The sequence below is a fragment of the Cygnus atratus genome, chromosome 1 (assembly GCF_013377495.2).
Source record: "Cygnus atratus isolate AKBS03 ecotype Queensland, Australia chromosome 1, CAtr_DNAZoo_HiC_assembly, whole genome shotgun sequence".
Taxonomy (NCBI): Eukaryota; Metazoa; Chordata; class Aves; order Anseriformes; family Anatidae; genus Cygnus; species Cygnus atratus.
In genome coordinates this window covers 188,718,155-188,743,334 of record NC_066362.1, presented here as the reverse complement: position 1 = coordinate 188,743,334, position 25,180 = coordinate 188,718,155, and the positions used below count along the sequence as shown (strand labels likewise).

The window sequence follows — 25,180 nt, the reverse complement described above, 5'->3', positions numbered from 1 at the left end:
GTGCTTTACTGCCAAGCATATGCGTCCATTCATTCTCTTCATAACCCAACTCAATGCCCAATGTATCCATTCAATTGTTTAGACTGCAGTGATATCATTAACCTTTTAATTCAAAGTAAAACTAGTAACCTGAAATCCTCACAAGTTTTTTTGGTTGTTTTTTTTTGTTTGTTTGTTTGTTTGTTTTTTCACCAAGGACTCCAAGATTGGTTTCACCAATGTTGGAGTATCACTTACCCAAAACAAAGCTCCTAGTTCAGAGAAGGCTCAGGGGAGACCTTATTGCTTGCTACAGTTCCCTGAAAGGAAGTTGTAAGGAGTGGGGGGTTGGCCTCTTCTCCCAGATAACTAGTGATAGAACTGGAGGGAATGGCCTCAAGTTGTGCCAGCGGAGGTTCAGGTTGGAAATGAGGAGACATTTCTTCTCAGAAAGAGCAGTCAGGCATTGGGATGGGTTGCCCAGGGAGGAGCTGGAGTCACCGTCCCTGAGGCATTTAAGAAAAGATTGGACGTGGTGCTTAGGGACATGGTTTAGTGGGTGATAGCGGTGGTAGGGTGATGGTTGGACCAGATGATCTTGGAGGTCTTTTCCAACCTTAATGATTCTGTGATACAGTAAGCCGCAGTAAGCTACACCTTTTCTAGTGACTGTGAACAGTTTCTTCTCTACGGAGGGCTGGATTTCTGAACTGGCATTTGGTATTGGTAGTATACTTCTATCTTGGTAATTTGTTATCTGCAAAATGGGAAAATATTTCAGATTTTGAGATAGCAAGAAAAAAATAAATTAGCTAAGTAACTTGGGAAGGAGAGAACTTTGTAGTTAATCACCATCGTGGTCTTTGCGTGGGACAGGCAGGAAGGACTTTGCACTCTGCAAGGTCTCCTCCTCCACCTGCCCTGAGGTCAGCAAAGGGCTTCACCCAGCCCACCTAACACGGACAGCCCTTATCTAAGAAGCTTTTGTGTAGAGTTCTTTTTTTGGGTGGCTTTTGTCCTTCCCTTGGTGCCTCCCCCCTAACACTCCCGACCGCCCTCACGAGGCGCTAACGGCCGCGACCGCCGCCCCGGCCGCCCCGCTCGGCGGCACGTGGGGCCGCCCATTGGCTGCCCGCGGTCACCTGAGCCGGCCGGCGGGGGGCGGGAGGGAGGGCGGTGGCGATGGCGGCGGCGCGGCGTTGCCAGGGGCAACGGGAGGACGTGAGGGGAGGAGGGCGGGGGCTGCTGGGAGCGGCTCGACGCAGCCCCGCCGCCGTGGCCGGAACGTGGCAGGTGGGTGTCCGGGGAGCAGCTTTGGCTGTGAGGGGTCCTCTCCGTCTCCTTCGTCCCCTTCTTTGTCCCTGTAGCCCTTGGGGGGCTTCTCCGCTCTCGGGGTGTGGCGGGCAGGGAGCCCCGAGGAGCGGGCGGCCGCCCCCACGAGGCGTCCTCTCCTCGACGGCTGAGGGGCTGGTGTTTGCTCCGAGCTGGGGCAGCCGGAGCAGGAGCTTTGGGCCGGTAAGGGGACAAAAAACAGCGATCGTGGTTTTGCCTTTGCTTGTTTAACTTCCCTGCGTGGTATTTGTCTCCGTTCGTCTGACCTTGGGATGAAAAGCTTTGCTTGGTGTTCTTGAAAAATCGTGATACTCGATACCTGCTTTCCCTTTCTGTGCTTGCAGCTGCTTTACATGACTGCTTTTATCAAATTAACAGAGGGATCTGGTAGCGTTTAATACGAGCAGAAGTAGCAAATTGATTCAGTCTGTAGGTGGGTTTGTTAGCCAGTTCATGAGCTCTTTCAAGTGCACCATCACATCTAAGTCAAGTTAGGTGTGCTGGCTGGACGCTTCTCGCTGTATATGCAAATATATATCTTACAAATAAAAGTAAACTGGTTTTGTTCGAGTTATTAACCATATTTCAGAGAGTTGCAGTGATTTTACTTGATTACTCCAGCAACAAGATGTTTCAGTTGTCAGTATAGGAGGCAATGTGTTGCTTTTTCCTCAGTTTCCACAACCCGCATTGCAATCATAATAAAAGAGTGCTGAGAATGAATGTAACTCATGTCCGTGGTCTTGTAAAACGTTTTATGCTACGCAAAACTGCTAAAGGGTGGCTGGATGGGACACACTGGCATTGTGCTGGCTACTGTATTAACCAGGTCAATGCTTTATAACTTATGATTCTTACAAATGACTTTAAAAAAGAACTATCAGTATACTTTGGTGTAAATGAAACATGAATGTAATATTGGTATTCATGATTTATTGTATTACTTACTCACACATTTAAGTACAAATGTGTACAAATGAAGCTCTATGCTGAGGCTTCATGTAGCAAACTGTTGTCTCCTAGCAGTTGAGATGCATGAGATGTATTAAACAGAAGGAGCAACACCTTTTACCGCAGTTTTAATCTCAAAGCACAGAATGTTCGTTATTTGTCTGAGTAATCACGTCAGCTTCAATGGGATTAGGGCTTCTTGTGTGAATCACAGGCTCTGACCCTGTGAAAAGCTTTGAGTAGAGGTAAGAATAGGAAAAATGTCACCACATTACACCTTTGTCACCATATTTTACTCTAATTTCTAATTTATAATAGTCCAGATATGTTGAAGAACATGGATGATGAGCTGTCTTCTGTAATTTTATCATCGTGGATTGGGAGCATCATTTGCAAGTTGTAACAGCAGGGATGAATTCTGCAGATCATCAAGTTTTGTGGACTATGCCCTTTCTGATGCACTAGGATATGATGCACTCTGTAAATACTGTATATGATAGCAAAGACACTGCAGAGATGGTTTTTGTGAGGCAGGGAGAAATTAAGTCATGATCATTATTACTCCTGTAAAGTCAAGTACTTACGAATCAAAGCATACAGTGCTCAAAGCACAAGGAGCACAAATATTTCCTGGATATGTGAAAACCTCCTTTCTCTCTTTCCGCATACCCAAACATAGATGTAAATGTTTCCTATAGTCAGTGAGGTTCCAGCTTTCTTCTGCTAGCCTATCTGGAAAAGAAAAAATGAAAAAATCCGTAGCTGCCTGATTTTGTACAATTTCATGTCTGGCAGTTTCTGAATAACATGTATGTATTCAACACAGTGTTTAATGTGATGAATGTTTCCTAGCTGATAGTAATTTTTCTCCGCATGGTTCTTCTCATAGCAGTTGGAGCAAATGTGGTCCGACAAGACCTCATTTACTTCACAAAGGGGAAGAGTACAAGGGCTGCGGGCAGGGTGTAAGGGGAAGGTGTTCTAGACATAAGAGACAGAATAACAACGTGTAGCTTTGTAGTGGAAGCTCTTGTCCCTAACTCGTTCCCTTTGTCTCTATCGTTACAGCACCATAAGTACTTTCCCTTCTCTTGTTTCTTGCCCGTGGGGCACTGACTCTGCTAAAGCCATCTGCCTCTCCTCGTCATTTTATTGCATGCGGTTGACAGCTGCAGGTGGGAAACGGGGTGGTTAGAAGGGAGCAGAGGTCCCATTCGTTGGATACCAGAGACCTCCGCTGGCAACATAAGATGATTATATTTTCAGTCCTCTTTCTTATCCAGAACTTGTCAGAGTATTCTTTGTCAGTGCTATGGAGAGCATGAAAAGTGGTGGTCAAGTATGAATGCGAAATTGGATACAGGACTTAGAAGATGTAGGAAAGTGAAGCAAATTCAAGCTGGGACCCTTCACCCATTAGGAAGTTTCCCTTACAAGGTACATTATGTTGACTGCGAAGTGTTGTTGTTTATACATATAAGTAACCTGTAGGTAGGCCGTAATTTAATCTTGCTGCCGTGAGGTGATGCGTCTCTTGTGGTGAAATTTCTCTGTTTTGGAGAGGAGGAAGAAACATTTTTTGGCAAGTTGACTTTGAGACAGAGTGGTGACTACTGTGCTCGGACAAGTAAATAGTTGCAGGAGTACATTTTGGAGGACAGTAGACTGTAGGATCTAGGCAGGCTGGAAGTTCTTACTTCCACTATACATTTTTCACTGTTACTAGCTTTTTGTTTAATGTTGATCTCTTTACGCATATGCATAGTAGGACCCACACAGCCTTTAAACTGTGTAACCACATTTCTTAGTGGGGGTTCTATGTATTGATTTCAGCATGTTATCACTGTTGATTTCATTTCCCCTGTGTATTTTGGGCTAGCATACTTCTGTTAACCTAAGAAGACACGTGTGAAATGATTTATTGACAGCATGTACTCAACGCATGTACAGAGTTCTTTTACAGAATAAAGTTATGATAACCAAACTTAATGTTGTAAATATCAGTATTTGAGAAAGAACAAATAATCTTTAAATGCATTGAACTTCTATTTGTGCATATTTTAGAGGCAAAATATTCTTCTTGTTGCTTCTTAGTTGAATAAGTATAAGATGAATAGCTCGTGTCCAACTTATATCAGCGTAATGCTGCTTGATACCCAGAGAGAACTAATTTTCCCAGTGGCAACCTGCTATTAAGGGCTGCAGTATCTGCTTTTTAATCAGGGCTTTTAATCAAACTGCAGGCAGAAACAGGAAACAAGCAGCTGGCACAGTTATGTCTCCTTCGGGACTTGCTTTCAATACAATGATTTATTCAAGTGCCTTAACCATTTGTATTATTGCATGTTGTCATGAAAAGCATCTTTTTTGTGCTCTTAACAGAGGGTTTTTATTGTCTACCAGTTAATTTCTTTCTCATATGTTGTAGCCAGTATATTGTCCTTGATTTTCCTTTGTAGGAACAGGGACAATAAGTGCTACAATTCCATGATACAATGCCACAGGCATTCATACGTGTCTACTGAAACGATTTAAACATGCTTTGGAGCTACTAAACCTGCACTGAAGTGAACTGAAATTTAAGGCCCAGAGATTTGCAAGCTTATATTGGAAGATCTGACTATTATAAAAGATAAATTTTCCCAAAGTTATCCAATATCACAGGCTTAAAGCTGCGAGATCGCACCATACGTGTGATCAGTCAACAAATTTAAAGCATACTAAAATGTGTAGATGAGTTGGAGAAGTCCATGATAGTTTGCTGCTGTTCTTAAAGCAGTTGATTTTGGAAATCTACTCTGGGTTTTGGAACTCCTGATGTTTGAAGGTGTTGGATTTGGCAAGTGTGTTATAAAGGCAGTAGATTTTTCTTTTCAATAGAAAATATTTTACAGTTGCAATAAAATTTCCACACCTAAGTCAACAAAATGTGTTTTAGTACACCGTGCTTCTCCATATGCTTTCTGTGTCCTAAAAATCTTTGAGGTACACGCTATAATAAGATCATTTTGTAACGGATATGACAACTTCAAAAGCTGAGTTACAGAAATATAATTTTCTGTCATTTAAAATGTTGCTGGTCATTCTGTGCTGCCTTCTATCAAGAAGTGACATTTGTTTTCTAATCCCATTGTGGCAACAGAATATTGCAAACAAAAAATAGATCATTAGCTTTTTTCAGTATTGATTTTAATAAACTGCCTATATGCTAACAAACTTTACAATATTACATTTTCAGGTTATTCCATATTGGAAAAACATATGGGTTGACTGGAGCTTCATTACATAAAGCTAATATATTTTAATTGCAGTAATATGGCAAGTACTGAATCTTCTGGCCAGTAAGTCAGGTTGCTCTTAATTTTCTTTTTTTTCCATACTTGAAGTGACTCGCTCAGAAAAGTACAGACTGTTTAGATTATACCACAGCTCCGTTTTTAAATCATTAGGCTTAGTACAGCTCAGCAATATTGTTTGTATTGATGATGCTGTATGAAACTTGACATAAACACATAAGATTATCTTAAATTTCTTTTTTGATGTCTTACCTATTTTCACAAGCAAAAGTAAATATTCAAATTTAAAATAAAACCAGAGTCTTTATAGGATTAAAAGTGTCTGTTTTAAAATTTTGGTGGTAATTATATGGATGGACATAAAACATAACAGTTCTAATGCAATTATTTAACAATAATATTAAGGAATATAATGAATATAAATTCATACAACTTAAAATAATCACTTGATATTCAGTTCTAAGCAACTCAGTTATGTTTAAAACTTTATTTCAACTGCACTCTTACATGAAGCTTTACCTTCTATAGCAGTTAAGCATATAAAGTGTTCATTTCTTGTCCTACTGAATACCATTATATGATGCCAAGAAGTCAATAAGAATTTATTCAGTTTCAGCATCATTCTTTGCAGTAATTAAGGTCTTCCTGATTAGTTTTTTTTCAAGGTCACCGAGGTGCAAAGTCTCACTATTTGTCTTTGGTCTGATCTGGTTTTACTTAGTAGATGCTCAGTTACTAATCAGCCAGAAGATATATGGTGTGATGTGTGTTTTTATCCATCTTGTTCTTTCCAAGCAGACAAGAAACTTTTCTTGAAACCTCCGTTTCTTTAACAAAACTTTTACTGTCTCTCTCCACTGTTCGGTCTGTAATATTACTAGAAATTGTTTTATACTTTTGTTCCTATATACCTAATTTTCCTAGTTGCATTACTGATGTCAGCTTCTCATGCCATCTTTGTGTACCTAATAACTTCTAAAGTTTGTTGGCACTCTTTTCCCATTTTCCATTTTTTTCTATGGTACATCTTAGGTTAAATTGTTGTATTTAAGTCATCTAGGATTCTTTCTGAGACTTCCCAGTTCACATTTCTCTGCTTCTTTTTTCCCTCAGTCTTGAAAAAGCAGCCTCTATAGGATGCTGTATCTGTGTGTATTTGTGTTACTTGGTGGTATGTCGTCTTTTTACCCATGTTGACGTGCATATAATCTGATAATTGTTATTGGCCCATAGACCGTTACCATTACTAAGTGAGAAATAACCATAAAAATGTAATCTTGGCTTTCCTGTAGAGTGCTGCCTGACACACCTCTCTGCCTCTTCTGTCCTTCCTGGGAAGATTTTTTTTCTAACAATTCAAAATAAAAATTTGACTCTTAAAATATATTAATAGTGCTACTGAAGTATGCTTTCTAGTTATCAGAATTCATCCTAATGAATGAAGGGTGTTCATGCAGGGAAATGTGAAGTCGTGTTGACTTAAGTGTATTATACTTGTTACAGTTCCATATCATAAAACACTTTGAAGCTGGCCTTCCAGTACCTACAGGGAAGCTGGGGAGGGACTCTTTGTCAGGGGGTACAGTGATAGGACAAGGGGGAGTGGCTTTAAACTAAAAAAGGGTAAATTTGGACTATATTAGGAAGAAATTCTTCACTCAGAGGGTGGTGAGGCCCTGGCACAGGCTGCCCAGAGAAGCTGTGGATGCCCCATCCCTGGAGGTGCTCAACGCCAGGCTGGATGGGGCTTTGGGCAACCTGGTCTGGTGGGAGGTGTCCCTGCCCATGGCAGGGGGCTGGAACTGGGTGGGCTTTAAGGTCCCTTCCAACCCAAACCATTGTGTGGTTCTTCTGTCCTCCTTTGCTTGTGTTTTAGGTTCCATCCTTTCATGTGTCAGTCTCTTCTACTCTGAAACAATAATAATGACTAATCTTATCTTTTAAAGCAGTCTAATTAAACATTGTTCCTGAAGTAGGACAAAAATGTTTTAAACATTATTTTTCACATCTATGTGAAAAGAATGACATTATATTACAGTCATATAATGTAGGCAAATTAGTACCAAATTCAAATAGCATTTTACATGGGCTGGATTTACTTATTCTTTTCTTCTTATTGCAATATAGCAACAGATATGTGACAGTTTCAAATTGTTCCCTTTTTTTTATTGTTGTTTGTTACCACTTCTTAAAAAGTAATTAAGTGAGGCTTTATGGACTTTTCTGTGCTCTTTTTCTGATATCGTGACAAAAATTATCTGATCTAGTGTATGATCTGATTCTGCTGTTTGAAATGTCTTCTATAACAGTCTCTGCCTACCTGATCATAAAAGATACTTAAAACGTTTTAAGAAGTTTACATCCATTAGGCAAGCAATAGAAACAAACCCTGCGTATGCCTCCAGTTTGTTGCAGAGCCCATTCTGCTCCACATTACAGGATGTGATCAGCTATGTGAAGGAACACACACATGATCAGCTATGTCCTGAGAAGTGACATATTTGAAGAAAATGATTTTGTCTTTTGATCCTGTACTTAGTCGGCATCTAATAAGCACAGAAGATATGTTAGGGGTCAACATCAGATGTTGGATCTACAAAGGTTGAAGTTCTCTCATCTAGACTGATAGCAGTCTTTTAATTTGGAGAGCTAAGGCTATGTATATTAATGTATATTGCCTTGTCTTCTAAAAAAGACATTTTTATTATATAAACGATATAATTTCATTAATTACATGCTAGTTATGTTAGTTACTTAACTTCCAGCAATCTATCAGAGATATTTTGATGATGTGAACATATCTATATATTTTGACAAGCTAGATGTGTGCTGTGTACATGTGACTATTTAAATTTAAACAACATTGTAATATAATTACATTTTTTTCTTTTTTATAGATAAAGGTTTAATTGTAAGAAATGGAAGCTAAAGCATTACAAGAAGATAAACTGAAGGTTCTTATCTTACTAGCATATTTGGTAAGTAATTTTTTTCTAAGATGAATGTTGAAAAAAATGACTAGAGCAGATACAAGAATGGTTTCTTTTACACATAACTGCTAAGTCTGAAAGTCTTAAATCCATATACACAATTACATATGTATTTTTTCAACTTAAAAGTGAGCTTGGTCAGCTGCTTTTTGTCATTTCTCGCTGCTCCTCACACACAATTTAAAAAAAAAAAGACTGTGAGCCTCTTCATGGAAGAAGGACTGGACTAGGATATAAAATATATGTGAATATAGAGCTGTGGAGGTGATATTTCACTTCAGTGGACATTTGCAGTGTCAATCTCTTAGTACAATATGCTATATATATGTATAGTTTAGGTGTTTGAAGTGTTCAGTTTATCCATATAACATAGCATAGCGCACAATTACATTGCCTTGCAAGTATACTTCAACTCTGACCTGCAGAGACAAGCTCTAGATCTAAGGCTAATTAACCCTTTGTTGCTATCAGAAAGGCTTTGGTCTTTCTAAAAAGACAAATACACAAAGTATGAATTCAGAAGTGATTGTGGAGAGCACTCTCTGTGATGCAAGCCTGTGGACATTTAATTTAAAATTCTGTTGAGAACTGTCAGAGTTCTCTAATGTTCGTAGGTAGGATACCACTGGTTATACTGAGACTTTGCATGGCTTGTATTATTGTTTATAGCATTCCTTGTATCCTTAGTATCTGATTTGGTCAGATAAGGTACTTAAATGCCTTTGAAGGCAAAAATTGAATTTTCTCTTGTTTGGCCCATTATCCTAAATTTCAGTATCATTATATCTTAAATAATATTCATAAAGATTTGGAGTGGTTATTAAGTGACCAAAAGGTTTGAGTGACCTTTGAAAATCTCTAAATACTTATATTTAAATGAAAAGATTTTAAATTATCTATTCAATTGTGATAGCATCATTTAAAAAAGAAAAAACACAAATGAGACACATCAATATAACATGATGACAGTAGTTTACTGTTATGAGAATTGTAGCTTCGGTAAATGGTCATATGCGTTTTTCTTAGTGTTGAGTAAAGCAAGGAACTTAAACTCATTTTCAAACAATTAAGTGTTTTGACTTTCCACAAGTACCAAATATCAAGCAGGTCTTCTAAAACTCATAAAATTGTTGGAAATCACAAAGGACCTTTAAAAATCAGGATATTTATCCACATTTGGAGTTAAATGATTAATTTTCATTGCCATGTTTAAAGTTTTGGTGATGCAGAGAATTATTTTTAAGAAACATAATTTATTTTTCAGAGTTGGTATAAATTATATGTTAATAGGAGATTAATTATGTCTTGGTGAGTTTACTTTTTTTTTTCTTTAGCTAAGTAAAGTAACTTGTGAGACTGGAGACTGCAGAGAGCAAGAGTTTAGGGACCACACTGGAAACTGTATCCTCTGCAAACAATGTGGACCTGGAATGGAACTTTCAAAGGTAAGCAGATCATGTTTTCTTGACTTGACTTTGTTTCCAATAAATGCATTTACATGTGTATATGTTTTTGATGTTTTAACTTTTGAACCTTCTTTGTTTTTTCAAGTACAATGTTTTCTGATTCTTTTTATATGAAATCTTCAGTTAAGAAATGATGCCATTAATACAGTAGGCAGTACCATTACAGTACCTGGATCTAGGCTCTCAAATTAAAATTATTTTTCTAAAGGTGATTAGCATTTTTTCCCCCTTTGTAGTACTACAGGGAACTAAGAGTGGCTAATGTCACTGTGTAGACAAGAGTAAGAAACATGAATTTCAAACTGGTGTTTGGTGCAGACCTCTGAATTGTAGAGGCTTGTCTTTCGCAATACCTGCTTTCAGAATTGTTTATGAATTTTAGGTGAAATTGTCACTATAGATGATGATTAAATGTCTTCTATATAGCAACTTGTCTTAACAGAATCATATGTAATAAAAATAAGCACATAAGCAAGTAAATGTCAAATAGGATTCAAGTGAGATCTGAGACCTGCTTTGAACAGGTGACCTGTGTTTTTAGTCAGCCTGTGGTTGCAGCAGTTTGGTGTGTTAGGAAGCTAGTTTCAAGTGAGGCTTGGTTCCTTCATCTTACAACTTTTGAATGTCACAAGTCTAGTCTGTATTGTATGTGTAAAGTTATTAAGAAGGGTGAGGCCAGAAAAATACGAGGCAATATGCAAAAAACACTTAAGAAGTCTTTGTTAACATCGTGGAGAAGGAAGGCTTGTTACGGTGAGTTTTAACTAGTTTCTTCATTTAAAACAACCACCTCTCTTCCAAAAAAAAAATCCCTGTGGAAATTTTGGAATTAGCAATTTTCCTAGGAGTGCAGAAGCGGAGCAATGGAGGTGAATGGTGACTGAAGTTATGGGCTGGGATTCAGTAGGTCTAGAAAGTGAGTTTGGAAAAACTTCCAGCAGATTTCCAAGTCTGAATGCAAGTAACAAGGGAGATGAGGTACTTTCAATGTGGAAAAAGTGGATTCTGTGTATGAGCAAGGATAGGAAACAATGAAGACATAGTTGAAACAAGAAATGAGAGAGAGAACAAGAGAGGGGTGAGAAGGAGGACAGAATTAATTTTAGCCTGGGGAAAAGGAGGCTCAGGGGAGACTTCATTGCTCTCTACAATTACCTTAAAGGAGGCTAGAGCGAGGTGGAGATTGGTCTTTTCTCCCAGGTGCCAAGTGACAAGATAAAAGGAAATGGCCTTAAGTTGCACCAGGGGAGGTTTAGGTCAGTTATTAGGAAAAACTTCTTCACTGAAAGAGTTCTGAAGTGTTGGAGCAGGCTGCCTAGGGAAGTGATTGAGTCACCATCCCTGAAGGTCTTCAAGAAACGTGTAGATTTGAACTCAATTGCATGGTTTAGTGGTGGACTTCAGTACTAGGTTAAAGGTTGGACCAGATGATCTTAGAGGTTTTCTCCAATCTGAATGATTCTATGAATTATGAGTTATGAGGGGGCTGGATGTTTTGGGTGACCAGGTGTATCATTCTAGAGTTGTGAAAAAGAGGACACAAATTATGAAGGGTAAGCAGACTTCCCAACCTTAGGCATGAGACTCTTGCTTAAGTGTCCAGCTACTATTCCTACATCTTGCCAATTGTTAGAGCGTGAAACTGGGGGCCAGACATAATTGTGCTGTCTAATCTACACCTGATAGTACAAGTCATAAAGCAATACCTCTGCCTTTCCATGCAGAAGGGCAACCTCTGTTTTGTGCTCACACTGACAGTTTAAAAAGAATGATAAAGGTAGTATTTATGTTTTATGTAGACGCAGTGAAATTTAATTTTCAGGGTTGCCTTTCTATGCAAGTCTGTTATGTAGATCTAAGGGGGATTTGGAATGTTATTTTTGATAGTTTTTTTTTAATATGAAACATCACTGTGTACAAAAAAAAGATTTCAGCTTACTTTCTTTACATTTCTTACTATATTTGGCTCTGAAAAAAAGCAGAAGTAATGTATTGTGGTTTGTGGATGGTTTGAAGAGATTTACTTGAAGAAATTATGGTGCTTATTAATCAGCAGAGGGTGGCTGTCTTATTGAACAGTGCCATGTTTTCCACATCTCTCCACCCTTTGTTGCTTGTGTTCAATGAAATATTTAGTTTCATACTTGCTTTCTATGTTAGGCAGTATTGGTTAAGGTGCAGTCATACAAACAGTACTGTTCAAGTAGTGGTTTGAAGATGACTAGTGGTCTGGCTGTGCTTTTGTTTGGATGCTTGCTGGTTTGGGGTGGGTTTTTTGGATTGGTCTTGAATTTGAGGAATGAAAGGTTGGGGACGGGGGGTTAATTTAGAGGCACACTTGTAAATAGGGCATTTTATAGCTGCAGTCCTAGTGAAGCAGTCCTGTGAGCATTGATGCAGCGTACTTACCTAAATGCCACGTTGAAAACAAGCGTAGAAACTAATACCTTCAGTAGTTACTTGTACTTTACTTTAAATTCAATTTAAAAGGTTAAACTATAATAGGAAGATTATAGTTCATGGTAATACACTATTCAGATTGTTTTTATTGTAACTGTTTTTGTTTACAGTCTGATAGTTCTGATCCTAAGGACTAGTTTCTCTGAAAACATGAATGCCTAATTGGATTTCAATGTGTAAGCAATTACTTCTCCTGGACATGAACAGGCTTCCACATACTATTATTTTTTGCCACCACATTGCAATAATAACTAAAATAACTAAACAGGATTTGCTCAAACCTAAATGTGAATGGAAGCATAATTTCCTTTAGAAATAGATGTATGGTTTTTAGTGAATCTTAGCAAGGGATGTGATGCTGTCGTTGTTACTGAAACGTAGCCTTGCTGAACTACAGCTTGAAGGAACAAAGTAGTCAAAGTCAAAGGTCATAATGCAAAGGGAAAAGGGGTTTAATGATACACTTGAAGTAATTTGCAGCACAGGGTAGGGGTAGCGTTTGCTTGGGTTTTGGTATATGAGAAAGTGATGGTATAATTTGCTATACTTTAATAACTACCAAGAAACTGTTATTACAAATGTCTGCTATTTTCCTTTCAAATATTGACTGCTTGTGTTTAAAAGTTTTACGGATAAAACTAGATACACTGTTTGTTGTGTGAGCATAATACACATCTAAGTATATAGTAAAGCGTAGCGTTATCAGTGTGTTTTTATCTGAGTTTTGTCTTCCCAAAGTGTTTTAAGCAATTGACTGACAGGTTTCAAATGGATGCTATGCCTTAACCAATACATTACTGCTGAATTGATCAGCAACCAGTTTATTGCTTAGGTACACACATGCACATACTTCCTTGCTTTTGCCTTTGTAAAAACAAGAATGTGATGTTAGAGAAATCAGTATTAATGTGCTGATTTATCACCTAATTGTGATGTCTGTTTTATTTTTAAATTTCATGGATTTTCTGTTAAGGATTTATAAAACTTGGTAAGTCAGCAGGCAGTAGTTGTCCCTCCACTTAAGTGGAAGTACAGTGACAACTAAGACCAGACTTGTAAATCTTATGTAATGCCAGCTGCACAGGTGACTTGAGGTATGGTTAAAGCCTAATCAAGTCAGGTCCTGGATGACCGTCCAGTCTGTTCCCATGTCGCCAGGTACGCTCAGGTCTAACACAGACTTCCAACAACAGTATGGGTAAGTGTGCAGGGCAAAATTCCTCTTGTGCAGGATGTGTGTATGTGTACATACATATATGCATGTATATTTGTGTGTATGTATGTATATACATTTATTATTACAACTATTAAATTAAGCTGTTTTTATTGTTATAGTATATAAGCATTTCATAATACCTTTCTACATTAGCAAAATCCTATTGTGTTTTTTAATTTTATACATAGGGCACTCTTACAGAAATTAGCTTGCCCATTGTACTGCAGGAAGGTTTTATTGAACAGTGCTTAATTTTAGCTGCGAACTAGTGCTCAGTCTGTTGGATTGACATTCCTGTCTGCATAGATAAACAACTTCAGACACGCTTTTATATTGTGTTAGTTAAAAGTTTACAAAGTTAAAAGTTGAAGTTGAAAGTTAAGTTAAAAGTTTAAAAAAAAAAATCAAATGAATCTTTTAAAAGTAATTCTTCCTTAAAATAAGAAAAAATAGCACACCTTCAGCTTTTTCTTTCTGACTGCCTATTGACCATTAGAACTGTTCTAACAGGAGCACGTCAGGTGCTACCTTAACTTAGAACTACAATCCATTGATCACTTCTGTTGATTGTATTTTTATAAAGTACTTGTAATGTATTACAATCATAAGAAAGACACCTTTGTCATTGTACCAGTTATCTACCGTTGTTGGGGAAGGGAATGAAAGCACCGGCTTTTTTTTCCTCATTCTGTTTGCTTCTATTTGTTGATTTAAAAAATCTCTGTATCCTTTTCCTCTCTTAAAAATGTGGAATGTTTATGTTTAGAATCACTGAAATATCTTGCTTTTGAGTGTTTTCTAACGGTGCTTTCTTCTGGAGAGGGAGGCTAAAATTATTGTATTAATTTAGAAAGAAGTGTTTGCTTCATGTGGCTCTGCATTATTTCATTTTTCATTGATTTAGTAGAAAGTAAAGCTTCATGTGGTTACACAAGTGGTTCAATATCTTTTGTTCTTAAGTGGCTTCAAACTGCCAGAGCCTTTTTCATCCTATCTTACCAGTAACATGTCTCCATAGAAATCATACCTTATACATGACTCAAATTTACGTAAGTCACATCTAGCACAGAAACATAAACTGGAGTAGTTTTGGTTGCTGTAAGGCACAACCAGTTCATGAAAACATTCCCATACGGAAGTGAGAGGTTTGAGTCCTTCCAGTCTTTTCACTAGAATTTGTTTATACAAAAGTTCTCAATCTCTTTGTAGCTCTTATGATTTTTTAATTTTTTTCATATGAAAAAGCAACCTATGTCTCAGCTTCATCAAGCTTATATTGCAACTCAGAACTTCAAGTGGAATTCCCGATTGTTTTGTCAGCAGATGACACCCGAGGCTGTAGTTCAGAAGCACTGACCTGACAGTTGTGGCAGCAGTAAGTCCATTCTGCAGCGTGTTGCCTGGCCATACAGTTGTGCCAACGCAGCAGCTTTTTAAGGTGTACTAGAAAACAGATCATTGAACTGATCACTTTTAATTGGTCTCATGATCAGATTATCATACGTCTCAGCCTCATAATCAGTTCTGTCAGTACAGATCAGGACAGTGTACAATGAGGAAGAAAAGGCAGAGATGAAAGGAAGAGAATGCCTTAAGCCAGCATTGTCACCACATGCATGATAAGTACTGTCACCAGGAGATCGTTGCCTATGGGGACAGAGGCACCTCGAGGTGATTCTTCGCATCATAGGCTGCTTCCTTGTGCCAGCTATATGATGAAGGAAAAGGAGACCTTCTTCATAGCTTGGAAAAGGAGTTATGAATTAAGCAGAAAGGTACAATTTGAAACTACTCATGAATGTCACAGTACTCACAAAGAAAATGTGGCAGTGTGCTATATCTGATGTTGTCCCAGTGATGTTACTGAGAGCAGCTGCTGCTGTGTTTAGCAGTGACTGTAACTTGAAAGCAAGAGGGCTGCTTGTGAAGAAGCCTGCCTTATCTCGGCACAGCAGAGGCTAACACGTTTTTCAGGGTCAATCTGCTGGAAGCTGGAGCAGCTGCATGCAGTAGGCATGTCAAATCTGACTGAGCATGAAACTTTTCTGACACTTTGCCACAGGAGCCAGATCTTGCATTTGCAGTGTGCTGTTGCAGCCTGTCCTGCTCTGTGACTTCTGTTGACAGACACAGCTGATTATTGGAGTCTAGATGAGGCAGATCAGCAGCCTTAAGGTACTTTTGGAAGCCAAAAGTGTGTGCTACTTAACAAGGCCATGAAAAGTGTCTTAACTGGAATGTTTTTTTGTGAGAATATCCAAGTGTTCATGTAATCATGATGTCCTAAGTGGAGCTCCTCAGTAATGTGCAGTCTAAGGACTTTTGTAGGTTGAGAATAATCAGTGGAACTAGAAACAAACTGTAAAAAGTACTGGCAGATTGCAATCTTAATGATGCCTGAAAGAATTTTTAAATGAAATTAGAGGTTATTTTAGTTGAAAGAATGTTTCAAATCTAATTTACTGTTAATTTACTTTCTATGCTGCATTCAACTTTTAAGGAAAAACCATACCACTTAGTTCCATTACCCTTTATAGTCTGCTGTACTACTGGTCCTTCTGAGTCAGTGTCTGGGTAGTGTATACTGAAAGAAAATGTTTAAAGCTGCCGATGTAGTATTTTCAGAAGTGCTTGTATTGTATGCATTTAATCATTTTTAGCCTGAAACTAAGTTTTGAGTTGAGTTACTTAGTTTACTACAGATGCCTAGGTGGTCTTGAGCACTTGTTACCTTAGTAAAACCTACTTCTGAACAAAGTTGTTCTGGGGATACCCATATTAAAGGTAATGAGATATCAAGGTACTGTGATAGTGAAAGCTGTATAATTATCCATGTAATAGAAGTGCATTTCATTTTGAGATTTTTTTATTAGTTATATTGCAGTTTTCTAGATTAATTTTTCATTTGAAAGAGAAATTTTTCATTAATATTACTGGTAGCAATGATGGTAGCATTGCAAAGGGGAAATAGAAAAGGAAGAATGGGTTAAGTGTTCTTCAGAGCACGCTTCACAAAAAGAGATAAAAATATAGTTTTCCTGCTCTTTAGTTCTGGCGTGAAAACTATTTATTTATTTATTTATTTGTAATCTGGCTAATGGAGATTACAAGTTTATTTCTCTTCTGCAGTCCTGAGGTGAGGTGCCACAGGAGATGAGCACTTTTTTTTTTTTCAGAACCTGGGTGTGACGGTAGGAGGGATGAGGGGAGAACTGAACAGCTCCCAACTCATCCACCGTATAACTTGACAACTTTGTAAATAGAGCACTAAGAAGACTGATGCACATCAGTTTTGCACATGTACTGATAAAAGAAGAACAGTCAATTGTTTGTATCTTTGCTGGACTACTAAATTATAAAGCCCCAAAATTCAAAGGATTTGAATCCATCATCTAAATAATATCCTTCAGTTTGGGGAATGCGGTTAATTATGGGTACAGATCCGTTTGAAGTTCTGCTGGATTTACAAGCTTAAATACTTATTTGCACCTGCCAGACAGTTAACTACCTCAAATATTATGTGAAGATAAAACTCACATACATAAGGTTACAGTTCTTACGGATTACATCTACAGAATTCCTAGCAAAGACCTGGGTGTCATCTTTGACAAGACTGGAGATGGTAAATTCCTCGGGCAGAAGACTTCTTTATATTACGTCCCCCATTTTACTGCTTTAATAGTAAACCACTCTGCATTACAAAAGCCCACTAAGATGTGGCCACCTATCCAACTATAGCAAAGCAGATCTGTTAGAGCTAGAAACAGCTTACTCAAGCTTGAGTAGTTTTGGCGAATGAGTTAAAAGCATTTAACTTTATTTCCTGGTGTTTGCTTGGTTGTAATCAGAAACTTCAAAGGTAGTCTGGAAAGGAAAACTTATAATTAAGTTAATTTAAGCCTTATATTTGAAAATTTCTAGGACTTGGGAGGGACTGTTTCCAAGTGATTTATCAAAAGATCCAAATACACAAAGTTTGAGCTATATTATATAGCATATAACATTACTATTTGGATGAAAGTTTATAGAGCAGACACATAAAAAAAAAAAAAATAAGGAATAATGAGATTCAATGAAAAAGTTTATTTATACTTAGAATTTAAAAAAAAAAAAAAAAGGCATAACAGAAGTTAGTCTGGTTCCAGTCCTCAGTGGTAATCGTGTACCTTTGTGTAAGGCCTTGCAATTACAGGGATGAAATTGTGTAAAACTGAACAGCGTAAGACATTTTTAGACAAAATAAAATAGAACTGCTAGAATCACACCGTTGTTTTGACATTGATTCCTAGCAGAAACCAGGAAGATTGGAATAATACGGTAGGAAAATGCTGAGTGGCTGATTAAAAGTGTCAATTAAAACTAATCTGAAGTGTTTGTGTGTCCATTTGCATACCAGCTTTATTAGGGGCAGTATCTTCCAGGAGGAGCGTACTGCACAGCACATAAAACAGTCTAATATGCTTTTCTTGTTCACCGACTGCAGTGACTGACAAGTTTTTTTTTTGTTTGCTTCTTAACATGAGTAATAGCCAATAGCAAGAAATTACATTTCAGCTTAAAAAAACACTGAAAGTTAAAATTTATTTCTAAATTTTCCTCCAATATATGGTATTCAGTTTGTGGGTCTAGAGACGGAGGCAGAGGAGTATTTTTAATGTCTGTTTGCAGTTGCTTTCTTAGAATTACTCACTATCTTTGTACTTGAGTATTTATTCTTCAGAGGATAGTAAATACATTTATTAATGTAAAAAAATAGAAAATTCTTAGTATGTCTAGTAAATGCATCTCAAGAAGTTGCTTATTTCTGATACTTTATCATATCATATCTGAGGCACTAAAAGCATGTTGTCTGAATCCATCACAGATCGTTTCATAGATGGTTTCTCAAGGCAAAGCCTTGGAGAATCCAGTAAGCATTTGTCAAGTACAAACAAAACCTTTTACAGCAGCAGGTTTGCTTAGGTGGGTGACTTTGGGGGAAAAAATATATATATTTGCATGCATGGAACATGGAGGTGTTGTGAAGGAAACTGGTGGAAACCTTTTAAGTTGCCCCAGTTGAAGAAGTCATGCAGGTTTTCCCTTGGGAAGATGCCCTGTACTTCCACTAAGACTGCATGTGGTAGAAAGAGGTCCTCATGTTGTCTTTCCCACCTATTCCCTTCCCAACAAGTCCTTCCCAGCAACTTGATATATTCCTGCTGACATTATGTGGTGTGTCACTAATGCCTCCAGTCTAAGTACTGCAAAAAATTAATAGGATATTCAAATGAGAAAAGTAAGTAACAGCTCCTAGTAACTTGATATCTCTTTCTAAAAAAGAAAAGTGACAAAAATTTGGTTGATTGATAGCTCTTGATAATCAGTTTGCAGAATCCAATCCCCAAATACTTAGGCACCGTTGGATACAGTGGTTCTCTTTGCAGCCTGTCAGTTGTATTAGGTGTCATTTTGCAAATGAATGGAAAGATTTTCTTTAAATAATTAAATCTGGGATAAATAACCAACCACAACAATATTACTTCTATAGTAAAATATCATGTGTCCCTCCGATCCCCAAAGCTATTACATGTTTCCAACAGGTTAAGAACTGTTAGAGCCGAAGTGGGTTGCTTTTCTGAAATTCTTAGTGGCTCAGCAACATCTCATGCCCAGTGGATGGTCATTAACCATCTCTGTTTTATTTGGTAACAGAAATTCTAAGCCTTTGAAGATCAGTACGCTCTATTTGGCAATTAACTTTATTCACCTTAGCTATGAACCTTAATATCAAAGTGCTTCTTTGCTGTATTTGTAACTGAGTAAGTGCCTTTATACTTCACTTGTCCCAGTTTCTGCGCTTTCACATGACTGACCTAATTAAAAAACAGACAGCTCAATAATTCTACCATAAGCTAGTAATAATGAAACTGTGGGAGTCCTCGAAGCCCTTTATCATTCAAATACACAGTGGTTTCTTGAATAAAGTGGATGACTAAGTATTACTTATAGAAGTAAGGGAGATTATTAGCAGGGGAAGACACATTTGAACTTGCTGAAAGGGTGGCTTTTGTCTCTAGAAAGACCTACTCTCAGTAATAATTACACTAGGTCTTCATTTTATCCCAGCATTCTCTTCTTGTTCACGCTTTCAGTGACTGAATAGCTTGCTGTTGCTTCTTAATCCCTACAGGAATGCGGCTTTGGATATGGGGAGGATGCACAGTGCATGACATGCAGGCCAAACAGATTCAAGGAAGACTGGGGCTTTCAGAAGTGCAAGCCTTGTCTGGATTGTGCGCTAGTTAACCGCTTTCAGAAGGCCAACTGTTCTGCCACCAGCAATGCACTATGCGGAGACTGTTTACCCGGGTAAGGCCATTTCTGGAGACGAAGCTTGAACAAATTCAAAACTAACTTGCACTAATGTTTGCTTGATGGTGTTTTCCAAATGAATGTTTGGGTAGGTCCTTTATGTCTGTTAGAAGGTCTCATGTTCTAATCTTGGCTGTGCCAATAATTTACTGTATCATCTGAGCAACCAATTGCAGAATTACTATCTTAATTATCCCATCTATCCAAGTAGTCAGATAATTACCTACGTATTAGAGAATGTCTATACAATGCCTGAGTAAAATACTTCCAAATATTGAGTGTTACTTGCAAGTTATTTTATTGTTTCAAAATGTTTAGTTCGTTATAACATACACAGTTACCTTCTTGAAGACTGATCCCATTACTTGCTTGCTTTTTTCTGTCTCCTTGCATCAGTGCATAATAATTCTCATACACATATATTTTTAGTTTAAAAGTCATGAGTGGTTCATGCTCCTGAATTTCTGTCACCATTTTGGTAAATTCATAGAGCGTGATCCTGGCTGAAAATAATTAATGGATCTGAAGGAAATGTTTTGGAACAAATTATAACAGTGTGGTGGAGACTTACTGAAGCTACTGTGTTATAAATCAAGACCTGTGCTTAGTTTGTTTGATCCAGATTTCTGTTTTTAATCTTCTCCATTTGTAGTATTAAGTAGTAAGATCTCTAAAATATTATTCTCTGCATTGTGTCAAGTTCCACTGTTATAAATACCTGCCATGAATTTGTTACATTTCTGATGCCTTCTTTGAACTATGGGTTGGTGGTATAATTGATAAGTGTATGTTGTGAGAACTGATTTGCCATTGTAACAGCCTTTATAATTCCAACATATTTATTTCAGAAATGCTTAAGAGTTCATGCATTTATCTCCTATTGATATATAACAGCTATTTCTTTTTATAATTATTTTAATACCAGCTATCAATTACCTGAATGCTGTTGAAGCTCCTACAGTTACTTCTCTCCTCTCGAACCAGAAGTGAGGTCTTTTCATTTAAAAACAATTAGTAAAGCTTTGGTAACTTGCATTAGTTTAAGTCGGTTTAAGAAGATGCAGTCCCAGGAATCAGATATTACTGACAATGGCATCTGATACTGCCTAAAACCACATGATTAATTATGTTCTTATTGCATGTTAATGTATATGTATTTTAGGGCTTACTTGATAGCTAAACAGGATAAAATTTTCTTGTGGTGTAAATATAAGCTATATTTTTGCAACACGGGCAAGGAAGGAAAAAGGAAGCCAGAATAAAACATGAACTTGGGATAAATCTAAATAGTGGGATCTGGGTGTGCTTCTCAGTATTCTGGTCTGTGTATATGTTGAGCTGACAACTGTTGACACAACCTGCTTTTTCTGGCAGAAAAGTTGAAAACGTGGGTAGGGGAGTCACGGGTCATCTAGTCTGGACCTTATGGGGAACAGGACTGTAGAACATGGCACCACTCATACCTGGCCACCAGTTAAAATGCTGCCTAAGAGAATGGAATATGCACGTAGCCAAACAAAATAACTTAGCTAATGTTTTATCTCTCAGCAATTGTAGTTATGTCTGTTTTGCATTGTTTTCCAACGTGCTATTTCCTGTTTTTCAGCTTCAAAATGATGCAGTGACTGTGTCAGCTACAAACAATTATTAACACGTTTCATTCGGAGTAGATGATCACAATGGCCCCTTCAGTCTTACAGCCTGTGAAGCTGTTTCTATTCGTGTTGTTAGAATGAATTTCTTGAGCAACTGGAAAATTGCTTGCTTTAGCTGGTACAATCTTCATATTTTAGCAGTCATATGCTGCCATATACTGGCATATGCTGCTACATACTGGCAGTTGCAGTATTAATAATTTAACATGAGTAAAGTTAGTACCTTTTACTTAATGTGCCACTACAGAAAACACGTAATTCACATACTCTACTTGAACAGACCACAGCTGATCCTATCTTAGTACTAATGACTGGCTGAGCAAATGCCAGACCTACTTGATTAGGAAGGTATTTTAGATAAGTTCTTTGATGTCATACTCTAATACAAACTTGAAATATAACACTCTAAAGAATGTCAGAAAATTCATTTGATGCTACTCTTAATACTTGGTTTATGTGTGCAGCCTTCTGCCTGTCGCTGAAGTCAGTAAGCTTCAAAGAAAAGCTCAACAGTAACGTTCTTGAAAGGTCTTCGGAATAAAATCTGTCCTTGGATATGAGGGATCTGTCCTTAGGGATTTTAACATCATTTTTGCATTAATTTGTTTAGGAATGAGTAGCTGATGGGTTTCATTGCTTTAGAGTTTCATTCTACTGTTTATGTGTGGCCTTCCATTGCTATTATTTTTCTGAACCATCCGACTGATACTTCTGCTTCCAAAAGCAATTTTTTCATACCTTGAAAGACTTTAATGTGAACTTTATAAATTCTAGATAGCAAGTGAGAATATGAAAACAATGTGGAGTATTGGGTAATGTAGATTGAGACTCATGTGGTGACTTCATTAATTTGCATGCATGCTGTGATCTTGCATGCACAGTGTGATTTTGGTTGGTGGTAAAGGTCTTCTTGGTGGAGAAGAAGGAGCCAGAGAGGGATAGTTGGTTTGTTAAAATATAATTCCAAAAAGGCATTTTACTGTTTTGCTCATCCACTGAATAGATCAAAATCATTTTTTTCTGAAGATTTTGTTACACAGCATGGTAAAACTTTACTTTTTTTTGGATACCCTCCTGTATGAGTACATTAATTACCAGTTTATGAGTGAGTTATTTTTTTTTTCTTCTCTGAAGTGGAGGATATTAGGGATTTTGACTAGAAAGCACTGGCTAGTTCATTGTATTCTGTTGGTGGTGATAACTACCTTGCCATATCTTGTTTGCTTAGGTAGAGTTTTGTAGATTAATCAATTATTTTTTTATATTTTTAACATGTAAATAGGCTTGTATAACATAAGTTCATCGTACCTCCTTGTATGTTGTGTTCTGTGTAGAAAATTGGATATCGATTTCTTTGTGTGTTGAAATCCCTGCAATTGTTTTTCTTATATGAATATAAGATTAGAGCAGTTATGAATGTGGACCAACAGATTTAGAATTTTTCCTCAATTTACTTTAGATTTATTTCTGTACTTAATAATTAATATCTACTTCAAGTATTGTATTTTCTGTTATTGCAGCAGGACACAGACTGTCAGAAGTTTGCGATTATAGAGGATTTTGACATAATGTTCAAGCATATGATATTTGGTTTGAGGAAAAATACAGTTTTGTCTTTATGAATTATTCCTTTATCTTCTAGTTTTTATAGGAAGACCAAGCTTGGAGGCTTTCAAGATATGGAGTGTGTTCCTTGTGGTGATCCCCCTCCTCCCTATGAACCTCACTGTAAGTGTTCCTCACCTTCTGTTGGAGTGGAATTAACTTTTTTGCTTTAGAATGTTTTCTCTTTTAATGTCAGAGCTTGGCAAAAAATGTGTCATGTTAGTGAATGATTCTTTTAATGGCTCTTTTTCTTGTTAGTAAATCATTTTGTGAATACATTTAAGCAAGTGTAGCACTGTTATTAGAAGGTTCCCTTATATGACCTGTCACCTGATGATAAATCTGTCATACCACTTGATTGAGTCCAGTCCTGATACCATCATGTTACTTTTAATTTCTGTTTTGTGCTAACGCAAAAAGAAAGGCAGGTTTCCTAGGCCCTCTGCCTACCATCAGGTAGATCTTAGTGAATATAAGTTCTTTTCTGACACCCAGAAAGAGCAAGTTGTTGATACCTTTAAAAATAACTTCTGTTGCAAGGTTCCAGCAAGAGAGAATGAAATAGATAAATTTTATTATACTGCTACATGCATTAAGAAGTAAACAGATGATCAGTTCTCTCTCAATTTGTGTCCAACGAGGATATGGAACCTCTTTATTCTGTAAGAGCAGTTTTTAAATAATTTTTCCAGGACTGTTGGTGGCCTATCTCCCTATCTTTTAATTCGATAAAAGGAGTGAATTATTGTGTATACTGGTGTATATTTTATCATAGGTAAAATAGAATTGATTCAGTATAGTCTTGTGGAGAACCTCGGATTTACTTGTCTCTTTCTATAACTGTGAAGTTATGTTTTGGAGCTTTTCCCCTCTTCCAAGGGAGAACAATTGTTTATAGAAAGAATGAGTTGTCAAGCTTCTGAAATGCTCACACCATACATGCTTACACACTAACCAATCATTAAAATCTTTAAAAACTGAAATCCCACTATAAAATACAATTACAATATGTCACTGTGGTTTTCAGATGACTTTCATTCAGAATTTGTATGTTCATTCCTCAAGACTCTAGTATAAGCTGTCTCAGTTTAGGAAAGTGTATCTGCCTTCCTCAGAGCAGCCTCAGAAGTTATTCTTAGAGTGGTCGGTAAATGAACTAAAACCTGTTCATGAAAGTTTTACTTAACATCCCCCACAAAACGGGGGAAATATCTCAGTTTTAAGACTAAACGGAAAGCATGCTTCTACAAGGAAGTACAAATAACAGTGTGTGAAAGTAAGTTGTTTTTTTTTTCCCACCTAACACTGAAGGTGTTGTTTATTTTAGTAATTAATATCTTTTGATAGTTAAAATATTTAAGGTTACATTAACTGAAGTTAAATAAAGACAAACCATTAGGTGTATGGGGCAAGCTCTCAATTATCAGCAAGCTAAGTTCTAATTTTCTACCTTTCTTATCCTTCTTTCTTTCCACTGTGAAACAGAAATACGAGTTCGCTGCACTAATATTTGTCATTACACATTAAAAGGAAAAACTTAAATGTCCTGTTTCAATGAATTAATTGTCCTGTGAGGTGTGTGGCAAATTTTTATTTGCTTAAGAACATTACCAAAAGAGCACAAAGGCTTGCAGCCCCCTGCCTGGACTAAAGGTTTGTGTTAAATCCGAGGCATGGATGAAGTCCTTTCAGCACTAGGAGCAGTTGATTATTACCCAGCTAGCTATAAATCTGAGTACTTGCTTTTATCTTCTTTCTTTCTGCAGACGTTTTAAAACAGATCTGGTTTAAATATTTACTCATGAAAAAATGAGTTTGTGAGTTGCTAAAGGCAAAGTTGAAAGGGTTCTATAATGAGCAAGTAAAGAGTATTAGA

The 25,180-nt window shown here is 37.2% G+C and overlaps 1 protein-coding gene across 2 annotated transcripts in view; it reads left to right on the top strand.

Moving 5' to 3' along the window:
• Positions 1–25,180, top strand: part of TNFRSF19 (TNF receptor superfamily member 19) — a 64,958-nt gene that overhangs the window by 3,724 nt on the left and 36,054 nt on the right. The window contains exons 1-5 of one of the 2 annotated variants that reach the window (XM_050712093.1): positions 1,143–1,272; positions 8,456–8,536; positions 9,883–9,993; positions 19,863–20,041; positions 23,342–23,427. In XM_050712093.1, the coding sequence (XP_050568050.1) occupies positions 8,477–8,536; positions 9,883–9,993; positions 19,863–20,041; positions 23,342–23,427 (436 nt within the window). In that variant the 5' untranslated portion in view covers positions 1,143–1,272; positions 8,456–8,476. Of the gene's footprint in view, positions 1–1,142; positions 1,273–8,455; positions 8,537–9,882; positions 9,994–19,862; positions 20,042–23,341; positions 23,428–25,180 lie in introns of those variants that run through there. The other variant, XM_035542705.2, reaches the window with a different exon arrangement.